The sequence below is a fragment of the Python bivittatus genome, unplaced genomic scaffold (genome assembly GCF_059951505.1).
Source record: "Python bivittatus isolate LINGU-HERP-01145 unplaced genomic scaffold, Pbiv_v1 ctg000070_np1212, whole genome shotgun sequence".
NCBI classification, from domain to species: Eukaryota; Metazoa; Chordata; class Lepidosauria; order Squamata; family Pythonidae; genus Python; species Python bivittatus.
In genome coordinates this window covers 8,625,524-8,651,033 of record NW_028277034.1, presented here as the reverse complement: position 1 = coordinate 8,651,033, position 25,510 = coordinate 8,625,524, and the positions used below count along the sequence as shown (strand labels likewise).

The window sequence follows — 25,510 nt, the reverse complement described above, 5'->3', positions numbered from 1 at the left end:
ATAATTTACAAATATATACGCTTAGAGTTGCTCTAGGATACAGTCTTGAGTACAGAAAAAAATTCACCTTGCAGTTTAAGAGGAAAATGGTTTATCTGTGTTATTAACTAAAGTTTGGGAGGACAGAGGAATCCATAATTGATTGCAGAGCAATTAGTTACACTTACCAAGTGAAGCTACAAAAATGAAATTGTTTGCTGCTTACTTTAATAGTTTCTTAACGAAAAGATTTTAAAAAATCAGAAGTAGAGTTTTGCATTGAATTTCCTATCAAGTCATGTGAACCCACAGGATGCTAAAGTCACAGCTGCTTCAAGCTCTAAACAGTTTGTATTCAAGTCATTTTACCCACCCCTGCTAGCTAGATGTTATGAGCGTTTAACTAATGGGCTGAATGTATTTTGCTGGCCGTAACTAACAGTAGAAATGGAAGGAATCTCTAGTTAGCTGTGAGCTCCTGTCAGTGCCAGCATTGCTGGAATATATGTTAATTCCTGATAGCCATCAACATTGATTTACATTTACATCAACATGAAAATAAAACTGCAGGTGTGTGGGGTTTTTTTTTTAACTGGCTTTGATTAGTTAGTTTTTAAAATATAAATAATGCCATCTCAGATATCTCAGAATGTGTGTATATTCAGTATTGTATGATATACTCTTGATTGACTATAAAGCTAATGTTACTTTCTAAATGCTGCTCGTGATTATATCAAATTGTGTCCTGTAGCAAGCATTGTTCCTTTTGTAAATCTTGATAAATCTTAAACATTTTAATATTTACTGATTGATTTCTTTAAATTTTAATCATTTGTTTTGACTTTGTGGCATCATAGGGAAAAATTATTTTCTTTAAATGAAGAACTGCAATAGATATTAATGTAAGTAATACTTACATTAATATCTATCGCAGTTCTTCATTTACAGAAATACAGTTCTAGAAATATAGTTAAGTAATATAGTTATTACTTACATTAATGTAAGTAACATAGTTAATGTACATTAATGTAAGTAACATAGTTATTCCTGAAATAACTATATATCAGTTTTGCTACACTTTCTCTTCAGAATGAGAAAACAAAATCACAGATCTGTGGAATAACACTACAGGTAGCTTTCGACTTGCAACCACAACTGGGACCAGAATTTCCATCACTAAGCAATACAGCCATAAAGCAATACGTCACATGATCTCATCACTTAGCAACAGCAATCCCGGGACTACCCATTGCTGTCATTAATTGTATTCTACCATCATTAGCCAAGGACCCACCTCCCACGTCATTCTGGGTTTGGTCCCTCCCAGCCTTGAGCCTCAGTAAGGTAAGGCACTGCCTCCAACTCCCCGCACCTGCCTATCTCCCCCCCCCATCTCCTCCCTTTTGGCTGCCCTGCACCCTGCCTTGCAGGGCGGCAAGCAGCCCCAGAACCACATGGCTCTGCAGCTGCTTGCCACACTGGCTCGGGCTTTTTGACCCTCTTTACCCCTTCACTCACACAAGCGCCCTCCTTTCACTTCATTCACTTGCACACACCAGCACCCTTCTTCGCTTGCTCGCACGCATCAGCACCTTCCATCCTCCTTCACTTGCTCGCACACACCAGCACTCTCCTTCCCCCTTTGTTTGCTCACATGTACCAGCACCCTCCTTCCCTCTTTGCTCGCTTGCACACATGCACCATGACCTCCTTCACTTGCTCAAGGGCTCTCCAGGGGCGCTTCTGACGCACGTTCTGCAGCTTACATTGGAAGCTGCTGGCCATTCGTGAGGCTTTTTCCTTTCTCCTGCAAAGCCCCAGAGCTGCAGCGCAGTGCAAAGGAAGCATGGTGCATGCAAGCAAGCAAAGGAGTAAAGAGGGTGCTGGTGCGTGCGAGCAAGCGAAGGGGAGAAGGAGGGTGCAGTGTGTGTGAGCAAAGAAGGCTGGGGGGGGGTGAGGGAGAGTTACCCAAACAATTTGCAACTTCCCTGCTGGCTTTCCCATTGACTATGCTTGTGGGAAGCTGGCAGGGAAGATTGCAAATGATGGTCACGAGATCACGGGGTGCTTGGCAACCAGTCATAAATGCGAATGGGTTACCAAGCACCCAGATCGCAATCACATGACGGCAGGGGGTGCTGCAACAGCCACAACTTTGGGGACCAGTCATAAGTCAATTTTTTAGCACTGTCGTAACTTCGACTACTTACTGAATGGTCATAACTCGAGTACTACCTGTAATGTTCTGCAATTGATGGGAATGCAGTTTGAGCAGGCATGGAATTATTGTATGTAAAACAGGGACAATGACTCTGGTTAATGGCCAGAATTATATTATTTGTACCATGTGCTATTTCTCCAAGCTTTTGCTCATAATTCCCCCCCCCCGTCATTTGCTATCTCAGTTAGTAATTTGACAGTATTAACCCCAACCTGGCCTGTTCCAAATAAAATAATCACAGGCTTCACAGGAAAAAATTTGCCTTTAGCATTTATTTGTTCGGCTTCTGTATATTTAATATAACACATAAATGTAGTCTGTATGCAGATATCTTTCTTATTTTCAATTATTTCTCCTAAAAAGCTATTTATAACTGTGACAGCATCTTAAACAACGATAAAAATAGATTAAGTAAATAGAAGCTTTTGTCTAAAGTTACAGTTTGCCAAATTCAGTGAAAGAGACCTAAATTTGGGGTTTATGAATGTGTTTTACTTCTCTTGATTACTTTTTTCCCCAAGGCTTTATATTATTTTTTCTCTAAGCATTTTTTCCTTCCTATAAACCATAAAGTCTTGACTCTTTTAATCCTCTTTTATAAAGAATATTGCTATCTGCTTTGGTGTTTTATTCTTTTCTGTTCTAGAATCAGTCTCAGATTCTATCTAAATAATTCATAACAACATTCATTTTCAGTAATAGCAGCATACTGATGATTCCACAGTGTTTTCCACTCAACCCCCAAATCTCTTCTCTGCAGCCATAACTATTTCAAAACCCATACAAATCTATTAGAAGTATACATAAGCCTAAACAAAGGTGTTGTGTTTCAGAAGTTCCACTGGACTGTTCTGAGTGGCCACAGTTTGGGAGAACCAAATTTGACCATTTTGGTTGTTCTGGCTTACCTGTCACACTGCCGGCAACCAACCACATTCCAGCAAGCTAACCTCTCCTCCATCTGTCAACCACTGTCCTTTCAGTTCTCACACAATATCCAGTTTTCCCTTCTCTCCTCTACTTTCCATACTATTCTCTTCCTCTTCCATTCATCCTTCACTGAATTTGGCGAATTGTAACTTTAGACAAAAGTTTCTTTTTACATAATCTATTTTTATTGTTCTTTAAGATGCTGTCACAGGTATAAATAGCTTTTTAGGAGAAATAATTGAAAATAAGAAAGATATCTGTATACATACCACATTTATTTGCTATATTAAATATACAGAATTTATTTATTTAAAGAGTAATTTATCCAGGTGGCAAGAAACCTGAGAAGTATTTCAAGGAGACTCCACCTTAATTAACTCACTATAAATGAGGGTGGGAAGTTCCTCTAAAGTTTCCAAAATAATGTATTTTACAGAACTGGAGTTAAAATCAACTGAAATCTGTATAGTTCTTGTTTTCTCGATCTTGCCCAGTTGTGTTAAGCTTCTCTTCCCTCTCCAAAAGGTTGTTTGTCCTCCCAAAATGGCTTATTTACTTATTCTTTTCTGCATATAAACAATTCCCACAAACTCTTGGGGACAGACATATTGGCCAAGTTGAGCACACAGCCACATATATAGAGTTAACACTATATTATTCTTTTTTGAGAAGTTTAAGAGATGTATACAAAATAGAAATATTTTCTTTTTTATCTTGTTCTTGCCACTTAGCATGTCATTCTTAAGAAGAAAGGTTTGAACTACTTTGTCTTCAAATCCCCATCAGCAGTATCAAAGTCTATTTCTAGCCAATTAACTCTCAAAGTTACAAAGTGGATTTTTTCCTTATTCCATGTCACGCTGAAGAAACTTTCTACTGGTTGTGTATGCTGATTTCTGAAATAAATATTTAACCAACACACCATTTACTTCTTTGGAGTTGTTGTAAATTTTATTCTCTCGACTGTTAAGCACTGTTTTTATTTACAGCATTCTGACTGTAACATTTTTGTAGTTTTATCCACTAAACTATGTCTAATACTTATCTAATTTATATAGATGCGTGACTTGGATATTTGTGTCTAAATTTTTTCCACCCTAATTCATATAACAAATTCAACAGGTTATAGAACTGAGAAATAGGAGCATTATTATTTATCTTCTTTTCCCTGAAGGCATTTTTCGCTTCAGTAAATTTTTATTCAGTACAGGAGACTGACGTTTACCTGAATTAGGGAACTGTTAAAAAGAATCACCTATGAACACATTGCTGTTCTGAAACTTGTTTCATTATTATCTCTTCCTGTTTCTGACAAATTATTTTTAATTAGGTAATGGCAACATGCACTTTTGAGTCATATTTATAGATATTATTAAAGCAGTACAGGAAATAGAAGATGGTCTAAGGAAAAGGAATGTAGGTTTTGCTCTGAATATTTTCTCCTCTAATCTGGATGAATTCAAAACTGTTTTTACCAAATATGAAAGCACCTCCTATTGTTTGTCACCAGCACTTCCTGAGACTATTTAATTAAGCAAAAAAAAAGGGGGGGGAGTGTAGAAATATTTCAAATAGCAATCACAACAATACAAGCACATCTGCACAGTCTGAAGAAATATTTGCATATGTAGCATGATACTGAAGTTAAAGTTTTTACAAATGAAAGGCTTAGTATTTATTCAATTTTTATTCTGAACATGAAATATCTGTGTGTCTATTAAACATAAGAATGCTACATTACACGATCATCTCATAAAGTGTTCTGCTTCGTGGTTATAGAATAATAAGGCATAATAACAGTTGGCTTTCAATTATTATTTCTGCTATGTTGTTTCTGATTGCTGGAATATGTTTGCCTATAATTCTTCTTGTGCTAGCCATATGTCTAGATAAACAGAGTTTTGAATTCTTTTTGGCTTAAATAAATACATAATATGGAAGGTGAAAGATTCCTAATATACAAATGATTACTATTATAACTTTTGTAGTGTAAAACAAGGTACACAACTTCCACTTATTGTTTTATTACCTATTTATATAAAGATTTGTGTGTGTATGTATGTGTGTTTATATCTTAATTTTTGTTTGTAAAAAATATACTTTAAAAAATTATAAAACCAGAGTTAATGTTGTCTAACAAAATTTAGACATAGATACATAGTGAATAAAAAAAAATAGATTAATAGTTAACAGAATGAAAGTACAGTACATCCTACAACACTTTATTAAAATACTCTTTAGGGAAGTCGTAGGACTTGAGTTCGAAAACATTTAAGTAAATTTCGTTGATTTGCTATTTTTTTCTTTAGCAATTCCTTCAAATCTTTAACATTCACTGAATGGTTTTGAATAATAGTTTACTTGAAACTAATCTAAATTTGACAACTTATTGAAAAAAATGATTACAAGCAAGTATTTAATACTTTTAAATTTTTCAGGTAAATTAGGAGGATTTGCACAGGAAAACAACACTATAGATTCTGGAGAACTTGATATAGGTCGAAGAGCAACACAAGAGGTTCCTCCTGGGATCTTCTGGCGGTCACAAGTCTTCATTGATCAACCACAGTTTCTAAAATTCAATATCTCCCTTCAGAAAGATGCTATGATTGGAGTATACGGCCGAAAAGGTTTACCACCTTCACATACTCAAGTAAGAGTTGTTTTTAATGAAAGTAATGTTCAGCACTTCACATCTTTGAAAATTGGTTATTATTCTGGGTTTCAATATTTGATGGTTTATTTTTTATTATTATTATTATTTCATATATTGTGCCAAGGTCATAACAGTGACCTGTCTGAACTGTAATTTTACAGCACACATACACGCTTCTAAAAAGCAATTTCAGAACACCAAACACCTGCATACATATACTCCCCTTCCTCGTAGAAGAAAATGTATGTTTTTCCAGAAATTTTAAGGTTTTTAAAATATACTATAAGATATAAATGCTGCATCATAATGATAATTTGAGACAGTTATTTTTATAAATTAAGTTCAACATTGTTTCTTTTTAAAATAAGTATTTTAGCAATAAGCATCACAGTTATTTCTTAGTAAAAATCAAAGGAACTTGAAATCAGAAGATTAGAAATTTTAGGGATAACATTTATATGTTTATTCATTTATTCCTTAAAAATCTTTATGACTGGCAGTTACTTCATTTTTATCTTCTTTTTGCTATAATGCTCTTAGAAGTTATGTTTCACAGCACTTTTTTTCTTTGTTTATAACAGTATTCCTAGATGTAGCTGAATGGCTGCCTCTTATATTTTTTGTCTATGTCGGAACAATCTGAGTTGCACAGCTCTGTTTTCTCAGACATCACAAATAAACTAACCTGAAGTAATTGATAGTGGCTGACTGTTCAAAAATAGTCAATGGTAGTTTCAGGTTGGTATGACACATTCTTAAAATGTTGGTTTTATTGCAATCAGGCAGTCAATATGTTTACATAAAGAAACTACAAAATAACAAATGACTTTGGTACTTTGAGGCAAAAATGAACAAACTCTGAGAGGTGCTTGTCTAAATCTAACAACTATAAGGATTTTTTCCATGGAGGTAAAAATTATGAATAATACTTGGCTGCAAACAGCAACCAGTACACTATCTCTACAACAAAGATTTCCAAACTTTATGTTAATAAAAGGTAGTTCTGATGCTAGTAGAATACATATTGAATGTTCATAACTTAATACATGTTACTAAGCCCAGTGTCCCTATCAAGATTTGGAAGAAAATTATTATGATAAAATTAAGCAGATGGCAAACAGAAAGGAAAAATTATGTTAATAGAGAATTTAACAATGTATGCTGCCCACCACTGCTTTGTTGTTGTTTATTTTTAATAGTTCTACATCTGCTGCATCAACAGGGTTGATTATTTTTTGTAGTACTCATTAATCAGGGCGGTGCTACTTTACAATCACATCCAAAGAGGAATAAAATAAATTATTATAAACAAATCCTGTGAATGATCTGCCCCACTCAGTCATTCTTTGATATTGAGATTTAAGTATTGTGATTAGTCTGCCCTCTGAGGTGTGCTGTTCTCATCTTTTCACTTAAAAATCTGAGCTATACAACTTCTGTGTATGGCAAAAAAAAAACAGTGAGGAAGCCCAGCAGTGTCTGTGCTGAACTAAACAGTAGGAATCTTACTGGTGGACAGGCGCTTGCAATCCTTTGTCATCTCATATCAACAAAATGATTAATGGTGGTTGATACCTACCTTCCCTGATGCATTTAAAGCTTTTGCTTCAGCCATTACAGGAGCATAATAAGCTGCAGCTTGTGGCCAACTCTAAATGAGGGAGCAAGATCTCATGACACTGTTTGAGAGAGAGCAAGCAGTCATCCTTCATGAACGCCTATTGAGCTGTCTGCCAACATTCAGCAAACTGCCTGTAACTCATAAGTTACCTGGTGGAGATCTCCTCTTTAAAGACAATTTATTTTCCATCACTCTGATTCCCATATGCAAAACCTTGAATAAAGGTGTCTATCATGTTACAGAACCTGATCCAAACTTATCTTTTAATGCTATTTAAAAGCATATTCTAGTCCCTTTCAGACTTTTCTTTTTTGTTTTTTATAGTTTGTGTTTTTATCTCTGTTGTTAGCCACCCAGAGTTGTATGCCACAAGATGGGAAGCCATATAAATCTTTTAAATAAATAAATCCCCACCCCATGGAAAATGCAAATTTGGCTAGCCACTTTAGCTTATTTGGAAAGAAGCAAGATGTATGAACAAGATATGGCTAAGTATCTCTGGAAGGGAGACATCTTTGTGGCATCCAGGTCTACAATAATTTAAGTTTTTACAGATTAAAATCAATTTCTTCCTTTCTTATGAAATCATCATCATCACAGGGGACAAATTTCAGCGACATATCCTTCATTAATTCTCAAGTAGAGAGCATGGAGCCATGGAGAATAATATGGTCTTGTTAAATTTCTGGAAGCTTGATCTGACAAGGATATAAGAAATAAAATTACAGAAATTTATATGGGTTTTAGAATGAATGAGTATAGTGTTAATGTATCTAAGCCAGGTGCAAGACATATCCTTAAAATGAAAGAATAGGTGCCTCTGAATTTGTCATTTTACATAACAATATATTCTTAATACACCAAGTTTTGTTTTTATTTTCAATCACGTAACTTAGATGAAAATAGCCTACTTTCTTATTGTTACACAGGAAAATATATAAATGTATTACAGATTACCCCGACAATACCAGTGGACTTTGTTCTTCCTGCCCGTCCCTGATCTCTGCAACATATCTCTAACATGTATTGTATTACATTTTTTCACAGAAAAGTCTGAAAAATAGCTTCATCCAGGCTAGGTAATGAGATTTCATACTCTTAGGTTTTGAAAGGTTCCACCTACTTTTTCATAATTTGGAGAAATAGATTAGTGATTAACAAAGAAACTTTCTTTAACTTTCTGTACTAATTTTGGAAAAGTTGATGCTGTTAATTATCTGTTTGTTACTTTTAATAAAGAAAGTGCTTCTGACAGCAGTGTGATATCTGAAACTGATATAATAGCTTTCTTATTTGTATCTTTTTTCTTATGATTTTAAGAAAGAAATATAGAGTCACCGTGTTCTTGAAGAAGGATTGTTTAAATTATTAATCAACATGTTTCCTATTTTTATATTCTTAGTTGTGTCCACATATTAAGATTGTTGTTTCTCTTTAGCAGACTGTATAGAATGATAGAATTCAGCCATAAACTTTTGTTCTTAAAAGCATACCTCCAGGATATTTTGAAAGCTGCTACCAAGTTGTGTGTTATATGTTTCTTCAACAATTTACATAAAATGGACTCAAGGCACCAATACTCTCATTTGGACATATTTTTAAAATGATAAACTTATTACTGAGAACAATATGAATATATTTTTGAAAATTAATACCATAATGCACCAATAGGTAACATAGAATGTGATGCATTTTTTTCTCTTGCAGTATGACTTTGTAGAACTTTTGGATGGAAGCCGATTGATTGCAAAGGAACAGCGTAACCTTCTTGAGACAGAGAGAGCAGGTAGACAGACAAGATCTGTTAGCCTTCATGAAGCAGGGTTCATCCAGTATTTGGATGCTGGGATCTGGCACTTGGCTTTTTACAATGATGGAAAAAATGCAGAGCAGGTGTCTTTTAATACAATTGTTATAGGTGAGTATTCACAATATTCGTTAACAAATTATACAATTGCACTTCTTACTTAATAAAGATCTTCCCTTTGAATATCTCAAAGCTTCTTTCTAACATAACTTCTATTTTAAATACACACAATTATTAAATTAGAAATACAATTCCATGTTAATTACAGACAAAAGATATGAAATGTACTAAAAGGTATGTATGACATGTAAAGCTCTACTATGAAAATGAACATCTTATAAAACAATTCAAAACTGTTGGATTTTAATTTTAAAGAACAGCATTATTCTCTTGAAGGCATAAATACACTAGGCATATGCACTTCCAAGGATGTGTTAATTTACTGACATTTGCAGGTTATCTAAGGGGGGTTCTCTGCTGCTTTTCTTCAGTGCACTGATTGCTGCCTGTTAGAATTTGTCTTCTTTTGGTAACTTTCAGAGTCTGTGGTTGAATGCCCTCGAAATTGCCATGGAAACGGAGAATGTGTTTCAGGATCATGCCATTGTTTTGCTGGCTTTCTTGGCCCCGATTGTTCAAGAGGTATATAAACTGAATTCTTTCTTAAATAAGTTTAAATAAGAAGCAGAAAAACAAGTAGTTAGTAAGAAGCAAGAAAAAAGATTTTGAAGTACAACTTGTCAAGATGTTCCTCTGCCTCTAAAGCTTGATTGAAAAGAATTATGTTAAGTTTTCTGTCATGTTTTATTTCACAGCAGCCTGTCCAGTATTGTGCAGTGGCAATGGGCAGTACTCCAAAGGACGTTGTCTATGCTATAGTGGTTGGAAGGGTACGGAGTGTGATGTGCCTACCACCCAGTGCATTGACCCTCAATGTGGGGGTCGTGGGATTTGTATCATGGGCTCTTGTGCCTGCAACTCTGGATACAAAGGAGAAAACTGTGAAGAAGGTAAATAAGCAAATATTGACTTAGGACTGAACTACAATGCTTTAAAACATTATACGCTATATTCCATTATAGCATATTGTTGATCTAAACATAAGACAACATTAATTAGATACTATGATGTTTTCATTTAAACAGAAACAAGTATTTCTATGTGTTTCATTCATACTTACAGTCCTTCAAGCATGTTAAATGCAGAACTTAGTATATTTCTAGAACAGTGAACTTTAATTGGTTAACTATTGCATTTATAAGTGCAAGTTAATCTGTTTTAAGAGCATGTTCTTTTCATCTGAGCTGAAAGTAGAAAAAAGCTAAATGCTTGATAAAATACAGATTTTTTTAATGAAAAGGAGTTTTTTAAATCTTCTATTAACTGAACAACTGAAATGTCTGATTTAAGAGTATTACATTAAAATGGCATAAACTTTGTGTTGTACTAACTGAATAGTTATAAAAACTATTCTACTGGAGAAAAAAAGTGTGATCATTTTTGCTGGATTTATTTAGACAGAGAAAAGCACAACTTTCCATTCTCAATCAAATTGATTTTATTGATCAGCATGCACAAAGTAATACAATTAAGTCTCTGGAATTAAATTTTCAGACCATTGACCCTACAAGTGTAACGTTTTATTGAGTCAAATTGCTAAATTAAATCTCATCATCTAAAGCACATTAAAGGGAATTAAGAAAGATAGAGCTATGCAACTCATTTATTTCCTAAATAGGCTGTGGGTCAACCTGTAGCCTGCCTGCCTGCCTTTTTTGGATGGAACAGCTACATTTCTAGATTCGGTTAATTTCTCTTGTCTTTTTTTTTTTTCTTTTTGCCTACACACAGCCAAATTCCTCCTAACATCAGCAAAGAAATATGTGATACTTGGGAAAGGGAGAGCAACAACTTTGTCATTCCTCTACTCCAGGGAGAATATTAATTTACACAGCAGACAAAATAAATATTTAACAGAACATTTGTTATGAACAGTATAAATTAAATGACTGCATTGTTCTATTTCATAATGCACAATGATGCTTAAGGGATAAGAAATGAATAAGAGGATACTAAAAATAGTTATGCTGTAACTGGGATCTAAAAGTAAAGACTGGTGTGTCCGAAGTTGAATTTTAATCTTGTTGGACAAGCTAAAAAAACTGTAAATGGAAGGCGTGTCAAGAACTAATTCAGCAATTGGGAATTGTAGAAAGTAATTGGAGTTTTTCTGGTTATTTGGCAGATTATGAGTCTGTGCAGATTCCTGTTCAGAATCTTCTAGAGTTCACAGAATTGGGTGGCATGAGCCCCCCCCCAGCAGCATACCGTGCAACTAGTGCAGCTCCTGCCAAACACCTCTAGTTTGTTTTCAAAGTGACACAGCATTAGCACTGAGCTGATAGTATTTTCTATTTTTACTTATTATATTGTATTTAACTTGTCTGTAACACTTCTTCAAATGTTTCCTTTCCTAGCTGGAGAATTACTCATTGGGACTTTTTGTCCTCCTGTCACAAGTCATCTAGCTTTCAGCTTAACAGCCTTAAAGAGTCCTTTTTTTTCAAATGCTAACATTGCAGAAACAAGGTTCTCCCCTTAGATGATGTCAAGCCCTTCAAGGCAAACTCGGGAAACAAAAACCACTTGGATTTCTAGAAGGATCTTTATTGCTAGTAGGGTATTGTAACAGAAATTTGAAAGCCTACTAAAGTAGTTCTCCAACTTAACTTATACCTAGCCTAATTAAAGCAGAGTAAATTAGTCCTTTCTCATGTTTTCCCTTTTCCTGAAGTCAGGAATCTTTTCTGTAATAGACTCCCTTCTCCTTGTTCCTTTTTTTCCCCAGTAATTATATTATATTATATAAAGATTATATAAAACAGATAAACCTAATACAAAAACCTAATACAAAAATACATTAAAAGAAAAAAATAATATTAAGAAATTATAGACCCCCCCAAAAAAAGAAAAGAAGGAACTTCCCCTTTCATCCCCAGCAAGTATATTCAACATTAGCAATTTATCACTATCTCTTAAAATACTACCAAAGACATCATTCCATACTTCACCCCATTTTCTATAGATCTATCTCTATAAGGAGAAATCCTCAGTTCTCCTTATTAATCAGCAAAAGGTGTAAAAATTAACAGACATAACTAACAACATAAGCATTTAGTCCCCCTTTCCATTTAAACATAATCCCCCTAATCCCTCTCTTAATAATCAAAATTTAATCCCAATTAACAATTAAACACTACAAAAAGATAAATAACCATTAATCATCATTAGAGATAGCAACCCATTATTAATCCCAATTAACAAACATTACAGAAAAAAAACCTGTTAAACATTACCAGAAATAATATCTTATTTATATACGAAAAATAGTAACACAGATATTACAAACTAACCCAACTGAACATTTCCAAAAAAAACCAATCCAGTCAAAGTAACCATTAAACATCACCCAAAATAGCAACCCATTACTTAACCATAATCAAATAAACTAGTTTTGTATTTTTTCTTCTTCCTCCCATCAACAAGGACAGTGCAGCAGAGAGATAATTGCCCACTATGGGCTCAAAGCCTCCTGAAAGGTCCGTGCTGCCCAATCCCAAGCAGAGAAAAAAGGAAGTGAGTTAAAGACTGTGATACGCTCTAATCTCTTGTTCAGCAGCCTTGGGACCCTTGCCATATCAGTCATTTCAAATATTGCTGCTACCAGTTGCAGCAGCACTGTAAATTTACCACTCGCTATCATCCAGTTTTACTAGTGACCCCTCAGACCCAGGATTTCATTTCAGAAGGAAATATTAGCAGCACATCTCTTTTTTTCTGGGTCCACATGGCATCGCATCAGGTTTTTCACAATTTTTTCAGTGGACTCATACTCTTTGGAGCAGCCAAGATACGGTGAGGCAGACTATTTACACATTAGTCTTGCATTGGTTTTTGCCACCTAATTATGCTCTGAAAGAAGCATGTAACAGACAACTTCTTCTATGCTTCAGGTTGCTCCTTCAAGGCAGATCTCACTTCCAGGATCTAGCCTGGCATATCCCTTGCTCAAAGATCATTGTCATCACTCTAGCTAATTAGGCCCACACCTGCACTGCACTGTCTGCTCATAAATAATGTCCATATTTAACTATTACACATTATAGGATTTCTTTAGCATTGTGGCTGTAGAGTTAATTTTTCAGTTGATGCAATTTCCCACACTTTTCAATGCCATTGATCTAATGACAGATGTACTTTGTTTTTCAATATTTTGTGATGACACTGCCAGCTGCTAGCAATAAAAATTGAATCTGTTTCTAATGTTGCACTGTATTATATGTTTTAAGAAATGTAGACGGCATTCCGACCTCAAGATTCATTTTAAAATGTTCTGTAATTTCCTAAACTTTACTAAAAATGTTTAACATACAACCAGAAAGAGTAACCAATTGGAGATTGCCATCAACACTGAAAATATGTGCCAGTTTGCTTATAACTTAACCAACACAGTGTAAAAAAAGATTGCGATTAACATAGTACAAGTAGTCCTCAGGTTATGATGGCAATTGGGACCGGAATTTCTGTCGCTAAGCAACGTGGTTATAAAGTGCAATGTCACAAGACTGCATTGCTTAGCGACAGCAATCTCAGCAGTCCCCACTGCTGTTGTTAAGTGAGGACCTCACATGACCTCAATGTGGGAAGAGGCAGGACTCCAGAGTGCTTGCTTATGCCACTGAAACCATGTCCCAGGCAAGCAGGCTGGCGAGCGAGAGCTGTGGATGAGTGCCATGGGCAGGAGCTACAGAGTATGAGATCCCCATGCCACCCGGGGGCTCCTCAGGAGAAAAAGCGGCAGGAGTAACTTGCAACTTCCTGCTGACTTCCCCACTGACTTTGCTTGTAACCACCATAATTGCAAGCCAGTGCCAGGTGCCCAAATCACGATCACATGACTATGGGGACGTTCTGACAACAATATGCACTATACCTCATAGTTAATCACTAACATATTTGCATTCATTTTTGTTATCTCAATTATATATGTATCAACAATTTTGTACTCAAGCTATTCTTTTTTTATTTCCTATACAGTTGAGTTGTGTGTTTTTCATAATTGATATTTTCATTATTTTTAGTCTGAAGACAATATTTGTTTAGTTTATATATTCTTCTGATTAGTAAATAAAAAAAATAAATAAAGATTTTTGCCAATTTAGTTCTTAAACATTCCAAACAGGGCGCTAATCATAATTGATTTCTGTGAATTCAAAACTGTATTGCAGAACTGTAGAACTGTAGTGATAAGTAAGCAACTACATTTTTTAAAATTGCTGGATAGTTAATAAAACTGAAACTGGAAAGCAAACCTGAGAACAGTTCAAGAAGTGGTTCTTTCAGTGTAACTTGGGGGGATTAATCTTTTGCTTATCTGTTTAAGGTTTTTGTAGAGTGAAGGGTCAGATGGGTGTGATCATGCTATTGATATGGGTGGGGATTCAATATTCTGTTTCTTTTCACAATTTTTTAGAGAAGAGCTCTCTTTGTTTCTAAACTATATAATGCCTATTTTAGCAATCACTCTCCTTGTTCGTGGGCAACCCCACAACAAAAATGATGGAAAGTACACCACTGATGAAACATGCCTATTTAGAACATTGCTAAATATACATGAATTTATTTGCAAAGGTAAAATTGCAGAAATTGTAACTTAAAGCTCCAATTCTTTTGTTGTTAGATATCAGTGATATTAGAGAATGATAATTAGTGTCAAGATACATGTTCATTACAGGTAGTCCTTGTTTACCGACTGCCTCATTCAGCGACCATTCATAGTTACGACAGTGCTGTCCCTCAGTCACGTGATCGCCATTACAATCAGTAAGCAGGTACACAATGGGGAATACACATCCAAAGCAATGCACTGACACCAGCAGTCACTAGTACTCTATGCAAACAGCCTGGTGTATTCCCCATTGTGTACCTGTTTACTCTCTTGTAATCTCTTCCTCTCCAATCTCTCTGCTCTGCCAGGGGGAGAGGGAAAAAAACAAGCAATTTCTGCAGGCAGTGTCTCCTATGCCTGACCTGTTCCCCCCACCCTCACAGAACAGAGAGATTGGAGAGGAAGTGATTGGAAGACAGTAAGCAGGCACATGATGGGGAATACACATCAAAAGCAATGCAGTGGTGTAGGCAGCAGCTACCGCATTATGCAAACAGCCTGGTGTATTTCCCATTGTGTGCCTGCTTGCTGTCTACTAATCCCTTCCTCTTCAATGAATGTATATACAAACATTAACATTCCCGTTTGGTTAATTATCCAGTGAAGTGAGCATTCCAAAGGGTGGGGGAGTGGTTAGGAGGCAAACAAAAGGCAAACAAAAGAAGGTGTGAAACTGATCAGTTTTGTTAGTTTCAAGCCAGAAAGCAGTCGCGGTCACAGTTAGTGACCACTTCGCTTAGCAGCACAGTTGCCAGTCCCAATCGTGGTCTCTAAACAAGGACTACCTGTACAGACCAGTTTTTAATTCCAAAAAAATATGAGCTTCCCTAATCTAAGTTTGTATCACTGTATGCAGGGAAGGTTTTTCAAGGCTTGCTTTCTTTTCATCCCTTTCCTTTCTTAAATTTAATTTGTCCTGAGCCCTTCTACCACTGAAAGATTATTCAACTGGAAGGACGGTTTCTCCCTCTAGATGAGTTTCAAACAGAATCAGCTACTATGTAAACTGCAGTTTACTCCTTAGGCATAGAATTTGCAGATATCAGGAAGTAGGAACATATACTGGGGGCATGAAAGAGAATTAGGGAGAACAAGTTTAATTAGATATGATACTAAGTTAGCAACTGTTCCTGCTTTATTTAAGATTTTATTTGTTGGCATCTTGCTTATGTAACTATCCTGTTCTATTTTCCATACATCTGTCTTTTCTAGACCACCTAGTCATTAGAACATGTAGCTTTGCACTCTATTATCCTGCTGATGTAACTGGAGTGAGTTTGGGTTCCCCCTTTTCATTTTTCAATACCCAATAAAAGCTTTATTCACATTTTTTTTACTATTTTATTCATGTGTAACATGAGTAATGCAGCCTGGCAAATAACAGTGGAACTTACAAATGCAAAATGCTTTTTTTTTTTTTTTAGCTGATTGTTTAGATCCAGTCTGTTCAAATCATGGCGTATGTATCCATGGAGAGTGTCACTGTAATCCAGGCTGGGGTGGTAACAACTGTGAAATACTGAAGACAATGTGTCCAGACCAATGCTCTGGCCATGGCACGTATCTTCAAGAAAGTGGCACTTGTACTTGTGATCCTAATTGGACTGGTCCTGATTGTTCTAATGGTAAGGATTTGGGGGAAATTACTTTGTGCTAATAATATTAAAAACTTCCAAAATTCTATAGTGCTGCATTTGATAATTTTCAGATCGCATTACACCCAAAGTCTATCACCAATGTAAATATTGGCAAGAGGAACTTGAAAGCTTTTATTTTCCATAAACACAGTTTCTTGTATCATCAGCTGCAATCCATTGTATTTATAGTTAACAGTTGTTAGCTTTAAACTGTAGTACACAATCTGAGACCCCCAAATCCATTTGGGGTCCTCTGAAAACTTTTCTGAATACAACAGCCAAAATAGTATCATTTTCTGCTATTTAATGTGGGGAAAACAAATGTTTAAGCTCCAAAATGGATATAATATATACATATAAAGAAAACAGAAAGGGGGGGGAGAAAATTATGGACTCTCTCACATAATCAAATCTGTTTTGTTTTTTTGTTTTTTTTAACATCTGTGCCAAACCCCTACAGTGTTAAATGCAATTCCCCAGCTACCAAATTTCAAAACCAGCTAGGTTCAAACTGTGGTTTCCAAATAGGACTTGTTCGAATTAACTATACTTAACTTTAATAACCAGAGTTTCTTGTGCAATACTAGAAGCTGTGGCTAATTAACTTGGTGCTCATACATATGTAGCAACAGCCAAAGAAACGATCCTTTAAAATGTTTAGCTATTACTTTGTATTATGCTAAATTATCAATAGCATTGATTGAATTGATGATATACACTTAAATATTTTCATACTAAGATAAACATAAGCTATTCTCCTTGTCAGTGCCACTAACTAAAGTCAATGTGCATTATAAAGGAAATTTGCCTGGTTTCCTTTCATATAATAAAGTTGGCAGAAGTGTAAACAAGAACCTATGGAATCTAATTCTGTCTATTTCAGAGAAAACTTGAGGCATGTTCAGGGTTTCAAAAAATATATGGGAAGAGGAAATAATATGTGTTTTGAATCAATGTTATATTTTGGGAAGTTCTTCAAGAAAACAGTAAGCACATAAGGCACCATAGGACCTTGACCCGGCACTCTCCTTGTATGTGTTCATCAGTTCCACTCACCTTCATTCAGATCTGTTACATCCTTTCCTTTTTTTCTTAGTGTCACAGAAACATCTATTTTCCTTTCATTGATTTGATTTGTTAATTTAGCCTCTTTACAATTTTATACCCATTACATTCCAAGTCAGAATTTTCCATATCCCATAGTCACTACCAGATGGGTCAATAAATATGGATCTCGGCCACCCGTCATGACTTTGATTAATCAAAGATTTTGCATGGTTTTTTAGTAAGATAAAAAGTAGCTTAGGTTACCAGCCTTAGTCATACCCGTTTCACATGCAGCATTCCCTGTTAACAATAAGGACACAATACCTGCCAATTATGGTATATTTTTGCCTCAGATTTAATCAAAGCTCAGTTTTATCCTAAGCATTCTTGTGGTATTTCATGCAAGTTAGGATTTCTAATCTAAAGATTAACTTGGAAACCAACATGCTTTTGCTCATATTTCATCAACTATGAAATGAAACTACTTTTGAAATTAATTGAAAGTTGAAAATCTCTTTTCAAAAACATGAAGAATAATATTTCAGATACTTTGTATTCAATCAAATCAAGATGTTTCAGTTTAGAAAAATTGTTAACATCCCAAAAGAGAAAAGAATAAGCTGTTTTGTTTCCTTTTCCTTAGTGGTTGTCCATTAATTAGCACTCCAATTCCAGTTTTTCTAAATTAACCCTAATTAATAAGCTCATTACAAAGACTGACATACCTTGCCTTAAAGCACATCTGCTAAAAGCTGATAAACACCTTCTCTTTAATGAAAAATTGATTAGATTGAGGAGAAAAGGCAAGTCTTTGGAAAGTAAGAATATTCTGAAGTTAATCTATCCAAACATCTCATAACAAAAAAATCCAATTCATAACATAAAACTTGATATGAAGAAAGCTTTACAGGTCAATATTCATTCTGACATGTATACTGTCAACATTCTTGATTGTATGCTTGATGTTCTACAGTGCTTTGAAATAGAGTAAGGTAGTATGATGAATGAATCTTTTTCAGGCCTTTTTTTTTTTTACACTTCAGTATCTATTGCAAATTTCTCTCTTTTCAGGATTGGTGATTTGGTTTATAAAGAAACAGAAAATTGTTCCAAGAGACTTCAAATGGGTCCTTAGGTTATGTTAGATTGCATTTTCCTCGTGATACTAGCTTCATAGAAACAAAAGGAAAATTAAAATTCAAACAGAAGGTTTTTTATATTTTGGAGAATAACATATTATGTAGCAGTTAGTTGGATTTTCCTGATTCACAGTAAAATTTAAGTTAATCACCCACACTCAGCCTTCTTTTCCATCTACTTAAGACATAAAATTGGGCTCAAAAGCAAATATCCAAATGACAAAAATTTATCATACTCAGTATAAAGGTGATTAATGTTGTACAACTAAGATATTATTGTTCAGAATGGTTCTGTTGATCAGTGACTGAAATAAGACCTAAAATTAATGGAACTTCAGCATACAAAAATGCCAAGAAAAATCACAGCATGTAACTGTGATGAAGAGAAAGGTTGCTGTATGTACATAATGTATATATATTTCGTGCAAATGTAATATATCCACTCCCCAAATAAAAAAAAAATCTTGCAGTAATGATACAGGTACAGGAAGTTAGTGGTGTTTTAACTGAAAAAGAAAGATACAGTCTCTGAAACACTGTTTTTCCATTCTACAAATTGCCTATACAGAGTCTTCATGCTTACGGTTTTGAGACTAAATACCATCAATTTCCAAAAAATACAACCACTGCTCTTTTTAAAGTTATCATGAGTCAGAAAGCCAGCTTATCTTAAGAAAAATGACTGTATGGAATTCACCACTGATACTGTTACTGTATATCTCAAAAGTGCCTGAGATATCAGAACTTAAGCAAAAGGTACATATAACCTGATTCCAAAATTGATGGATTCACATTGTATAGTATCTGAAGTCAAATATTAATGCAACATTGTAGTGTTTTAATTTAAAACAATATATATTTGCAGTATAATTCCCTGTTTTTCAGAACATGTGACCACACTGTTTACTGAAAATAATCTACAAATCCTCACAAGCTTATACAAGTGCATAATTTCAGATTACAGTTACTCCTGAGAAATATGTGATCAGAAAAATGGTCACATATTGAAACAGCTCTAAGACAAGTGAAGAAATCACTAGAGGGCTATCCCTAGATCTGCTGAATAAATAATCAAGCATTAGCAAAGATGTAACTTCTGAACCACCTGAAATAAATTACTTGATTCTATTTTCAAAGAGCATGTTTCTGCTCATATAGCTGGATTTTGGAGCTTAACTAATGTGCTCTTTTTTTTTCCTTCTCCCCTCTCCCTTCCCCTTTCACCTACTATTGCTTATTTCTGTCTCAGAAATCTGCTCTGTTGACTGTGGTGCTCATGGTGTCTGCATGGGTGGAACATGTCGATGTGAAGAAGGTTGGGCTGGAGCATCTTGCAATCAAAGAGCATGCCATCCTCGGTGTGCTGAACATGGAACATGTAAAGATGGGAAGTGTGAATGCAGCCAAGGCTGGAATGGCGAGCACTGTACAATTGGTATGTTGACTGAGCTTTCATATGAATCCTCAGTACTGGACTTTAAAAGCATGAGCTACTGGATCTCTCTGAAATTGAATATAGCACTTTGAAGCTTGTTTCTTCAAACAGAATATTTTCACTTACATCTTTGTAAAGAAATGCACATTTTAAAAAAGAGTAAGAATATAATAGATCATCAACCCTTTCTAGATAGCTTGTCCCAGATAGGAGGGGCAAGAATTTCATTTCACATTTTCTCTCTAGATACAGAAGATATTAGCAGAAGAAACTTGTTTTTATTGTTTGGACTCTTAAATCTCTAGCTAAATGAGTTCATTTGCACTAGCTTTTTCTAATTTTTAGCCAGTAATAATATACTAATTTTAATGTTATGAAGGAAAAGGAAAGGAAGGAAATACTATATACGGAAATAAGCTGGAACTTGGCTGCAAAATAGCCTAGCAGCCTGACATTATTTTTTGTTTGTTTTGTTAGCCAGCATAATGAATTATGTAGGATTTCCACATAGCTTTCTATTTCAGTGTTGAAATATTGAAAATGTGCTGACTTTCAGCATTTCCATTTGTATAGGGTTTTTTTTTTTAACAAGAGTAGACATCCTGTGTTTTACATCCTGAATATCATACTGATACAAAAGAAAGTTGCCTTTGATTAGTCACACTATATAAAAAGTAACTCTTCCCTAGAATTCAATTAATATTCCTCTCTAAAAGCTAGCCTGTGCCTAAATAAAAAGTTGATCTCTGATCTCAGCCATTAACCATCATATAAAGCAGCAATGAAAAATTATCACAGTGATTCTCCACATTATCTCCGTATGTCTTTCTCTTTAAAAATGTATGTGGAATAGGTTTTAATATTCCAGTTACAAACTAAATAGATTTTTTTTTTCTGTTAGCCTCACTAATCTTAGCAGCACACTGTTGGTTTATACTTGTTTAATGGATTATCTGCTCTGGTATAATTTTTTTCCAATGTATTTCACACAATACCTTGTAAAAGTAGTCTTCTGATTTTCATCTATTTATTCCATGTCCATGTAATTATTGCACTGCTGCTTTTGCAACACAACAACGAAAGTTTTGAGTAATAATTCTGATAATGTTGTAGATATCACAATGGCTTGGCTTGGGCTTCTGTTTATTTGCACAAATTGCCTAGTAAAGCAATAGTATATAGTTTTCAGGTATCCTTCCATCTTATAAGAATTCTCAGCATTATGTCAAAACCAACTATTGAATTGTGAGTTATAATTTCTGCAAAATTTATAAGAGATGTTCACACAAAATACTTATTAGCATGTTTTGGATATTCCAGAGATCCAATTTTATTTTTAAAAACCCATGTTTAGTTATTTAATATTATCAGTGCATCTGTGCTGCAGTGTATATATTGATAGCAACCACACAGAATAAAGGATTGATAGAAAGGTAACGACAAAATCAATTGGATACAAAAAATGTCCTCTAGGAAAAGGAGTTGATTGGATCTGTATGGTAGTACATATAGAGAAAGATTAGGGAAAGATAAAACTGTGCAGAATGTAGCAACAGTAAGACAAAAAAATACCTGACTCTTAAGAATTTCCAGTAAGTCTGCAATCATAGTTCAGTGGAAGTACTGCATAAAGTAACCTGGAAATTGTTGTACTGATATTTTATAGCCTAAACAAAAATAGGCACATTTGTACAATTTACAATTAGAGACACTTCATAAACCAAATAATAGAATACACCAAATATAATACATGCATTAGTAGAATTTGGGTGCACTGCCTATAAGGTACTACAATCATGGCAACTGGCAAAAAAAAGGGGGGGGGGTAAGACTGTAATTCTGTCCAGACTTTAAATGGATCAGTTTATTTTAATACTGTTTAGCAGTTAACTCCCAGCTGTTAGTATTTCATTTTCAATTTTTAAACTGAATGGCTACCAAACATCACAGGAAGCTTAGTGCAGAATAGAGGCATGCTGACTGGCATGCCTGCATTTTTTTCTGAACAAAGCATGTCTTTGTGATCAGTAATGATCTTGCTTCCCAATGCAATAAAGAACTGGAATGAAAACAAATAGCTGCTCTTTTGTAGTTTAAAGGAATTAGGATTTCCCTATGGCCAGATTACCATTTGAATTGCCTGCATATACATGAAAATCAATGTAGCTCAATAAACAACTTGATGTTTAAAGCACTATTAGTGGAGAACACCTCAAAGGACTACCTTTCCTTAAATTGGAGACATGGGATTTGGGGGGCTTGGTAATATGTCGCATCCTGCGTACAAACAGAGCATCTAATTGAAAATGAGGCAGAAAGGAAATTAAACATTAAACATTAAAAAGAAATAGAAGTTCTCACTTTGTACAGCAGTTTGCAGTCTAGTAGCACTATATGTATTGTTGCATTGCGCATGGTTAGAGCTTTCACACAAACTAATATCATAGAACAACCACATGAACCATGCTTCTTTTCTAGCTTTGGGAACAAGCTTACCCATTGTTCAATGAAACATAACACAGAGCTGTTTATTTTTCCAAAAGGATAGCTGTCTGTGTGGGAAATGAAGCATGGTGAACCAATGTGATGAAAAGAGAAACAGAATGGCACCATGTTCTCATATATTAAGGTTAGCTTGGTGCATCAGTTGAGAAGGCAGCAGATTCTAAGGCATTTATTACTTTTGCAACTATATTCATGAATCCTTTCTCTGAACTGTTGTGCCATTTCAAGCTTATTTTCAGTACCTGTTATGCAAAAGTCTAGACCTGACCAGCACATAAGGTGTAATTGGACAAAGGTAGCAGAACTTGTTCTCCATTGTTTCAAAGGACAAGAATCAGCATGCAGAAATTTTTAAAAAGTTGTATTGTAGCTAGACGTTAAGAGACACTAAGAGAAATATAAGAGGTTTTGGCAACAGAACAGGACTTTCTTGTGATGAAGTCCAATTCTTTTGTTTGCAATATTTACATGATGGATAAATTACCTTCTTTTAGGGATGCTATTTTTTGCAGATTCTAAATTGATGAAGGCCTAGATGCGTGATCTCCATATTTCTTCTGCTTATTGTCCAGCATTATGGTTTCTTTCTGTATTTTGTCCACTTGATCTGTACATATAGAAATGATTGGCTATACTTTTGATTAGGGCAAAATATACCCATTTTTATATGTCAGGTTCATAGATCATTCAGGTTTAAGAGTACATAGAGAATCTACAGTTGTCTAATTTATAGTCTTTATTTATATTTCTACTATGGTTCTTTTTTTTTTTTTCAATTCTGTCTGAGATTTGGAAATAGACATAAATTTAATATCAGAAGTTATCTTTTTTTGGCTATTTGATCTACATCAGAAGCATTAGGAGCATTCATGAGGCAATTTTTATATTAAATTTAGGTGTTTCAGCAGGAAAAAACTCTGAACAATCCTGCTATGGTTTTTTTTGTTGTTGTTTATTTTTAAATAAGAAGGAAATAACCTATATCTTCAGCTGTGAAATAGTTCCATTTAAAAAAACAAACAAAATAAATGATTATGGTTTAAATATAAACAAATTTAAGCACAAGGAATATCAGTGTTTTTAAGTGATATTTTCAATTTAAAACATAGGACCATATCTATGCATAACTTCAGTCTGAAGCTACTAGTTGCTTGTCCATGTAGAACTGATTATCAGGTATTAAAACTGAACTAGCAAAACTTCCTGATGTTTGCTACAGTGTAGATCTTCAAGGGTGCCCCATTTTAATACAAGTTTGGAACAGTGTGTGAATGGATAAGGCTATCCATTGATAGAATTTGCCTGCAACCTAGTCACTTAAGTCCTGCGATGCATTATAGTTATTTAACTGTTAAGTATGGAAACTTCCACTCGGATTTATTCATGGCATGTATCAGATAAGGGTTAGGCATTTGTATTATTTTAGCTGGCTAAGCATGTCTATGTATGTGTGTGTATGAAATTCATTTTTATACAAATTGTACTGTACTTGTCTTGAGTTGTTATTATTCCAATAAGGAGCCTAAACTGGGTAGATTGATTTGGTTTTCCTGAAGCCTATTCCTTACACTTTTTCAACTAGGACACAAAATGTAGCTAATTTGTCTGAGTTATAGAAACTGCCTCGAAAAATATGAAGAAGCTGGAAGGAATAGATGACCGGGGGGATTTTTCAAGATTCTGGCTGCCAGCACAATTATTTGAAAAAAAAATTCAATAAGTAACAATGTCTAGTACTAAATGTTATAAACAAAAATTAAGATTTTAAGGAACTGCTTGCTGCCTTAGGACTGATCTGTTAGGCAGTCTATTGTTCTTTGACTCTATCTTAACCTTGCCAGATGAACTGTTAGAACATTTGGAACATTCGTTCTTTTTCAGTTTTTCCTTACACATTCATGTAAAAAGAAAAAATGAGCCCAAGTTTGTGCTTACTCTACATATATGTTAGTTGTCTTCTGCCATGATGGATTTAAAAAGGCACAAAAATAGATTTGCCATCTTTTATATTAATAAGGAGCAGCTAAGAAATAAAACAAACCATTTCTATTTATATGAGTTCCTTGACACAACTATTCTCTTTGCAATTACAAGAATAACAGCGTGTTTATCAGTTACAAACTGACAGTGTAAAACTTTATACAATAGTAAGAAAATAGTTTGAAGCCGAAAATTGCAGACATGCTTGTGAGTATGTTAGCAAGAACTACTATAAAGCAATTGATATATATGAAAAGACAGAATGTTCAAAAATACATCTGGTCTTGAATTCTACAAGGCATGCAAGAAAAAATGCAATCTATTACAATTGTAGGTTCAAATTCAGAATTATTCTTACAGCTGCAGAATTAGAAAATGATAAGTAAGCATTCTCTGCAGGAAAAAATTAAAAACTGTCAGCACAGAACTTGGAGTAGTTCAGAAAAGGACAGTATTTTTGATAATAAAAGAGAAGATCTGGGCAAATAGAAATATCATCTGTCACATTTGAAAATACTAGGTATTGCATAAGAAACAGAAGATAGCGTATGAACTGAATTTATAGGAATGTGATTACAATTAATTACAATTAAAGGAGACAAATTGTCTCAATGCAAATTTACACTGAGGTTATGAGAGACAGTTTAACTGAACCAAGATACTGCCACAGATTACATAAAATATGTGTGCAATCATATTATGGTATGCAGTCATCTTATTAATGATTTAACATGCACACAAATTACACTGGAAGGTCATATTCATAGGAGCCTACTCTGCTTGAATTACGTTCTTCATTTGTGCTCCTACTCTCTACATTATTTT

The 25,510-nt window shown here is 34.6% G+C and overlaps 1 protein-coding gene across 13 annotated transcripts in view; it reads left to right on the top strand.

Annotated features, from left to right (window-relative positions):
* TENM3 (teneurin transmembrane protein 3) overlaps positions 1 to 25,510 on the top strand; it is a 470,513-nt gene that overhangs the window by 364,123 nt on the left and 80,880 nt on the right. For all 13 annotated transcript variants that reach the window (XM_088131934.1, XM_088131955.1, XM_088131950.1 and 10 more), the window contains 6 exons: positions 5,569 to 5,783; positions 9,115 to 9,325; positions 9,755 to 9,856; positions 10,030 to 10,224; positions 16,367 to 16,567; positions 20,015 to 20,200. In XM_088131934.1, the coding sequence (XP_087988060.1) occupies positions 5,569 to 5,783; positions 9,115 to 9,325; positions 9,755 to 9,856; positions 10,030 to 10,224; positions 16,367 to 16,567; positions 20,015 to 20,200 (1,110 nt within the window). The remainder of the gene's footprint in view (positions 1 to 5,568; positions 5,784 to 9,114; positions 9,326 to 9,754; positions 9,857 to 10,029; positions 10,225 to 16,366; positions 16,568 to 20,014; positions 20,201 to 25,510) is intronic.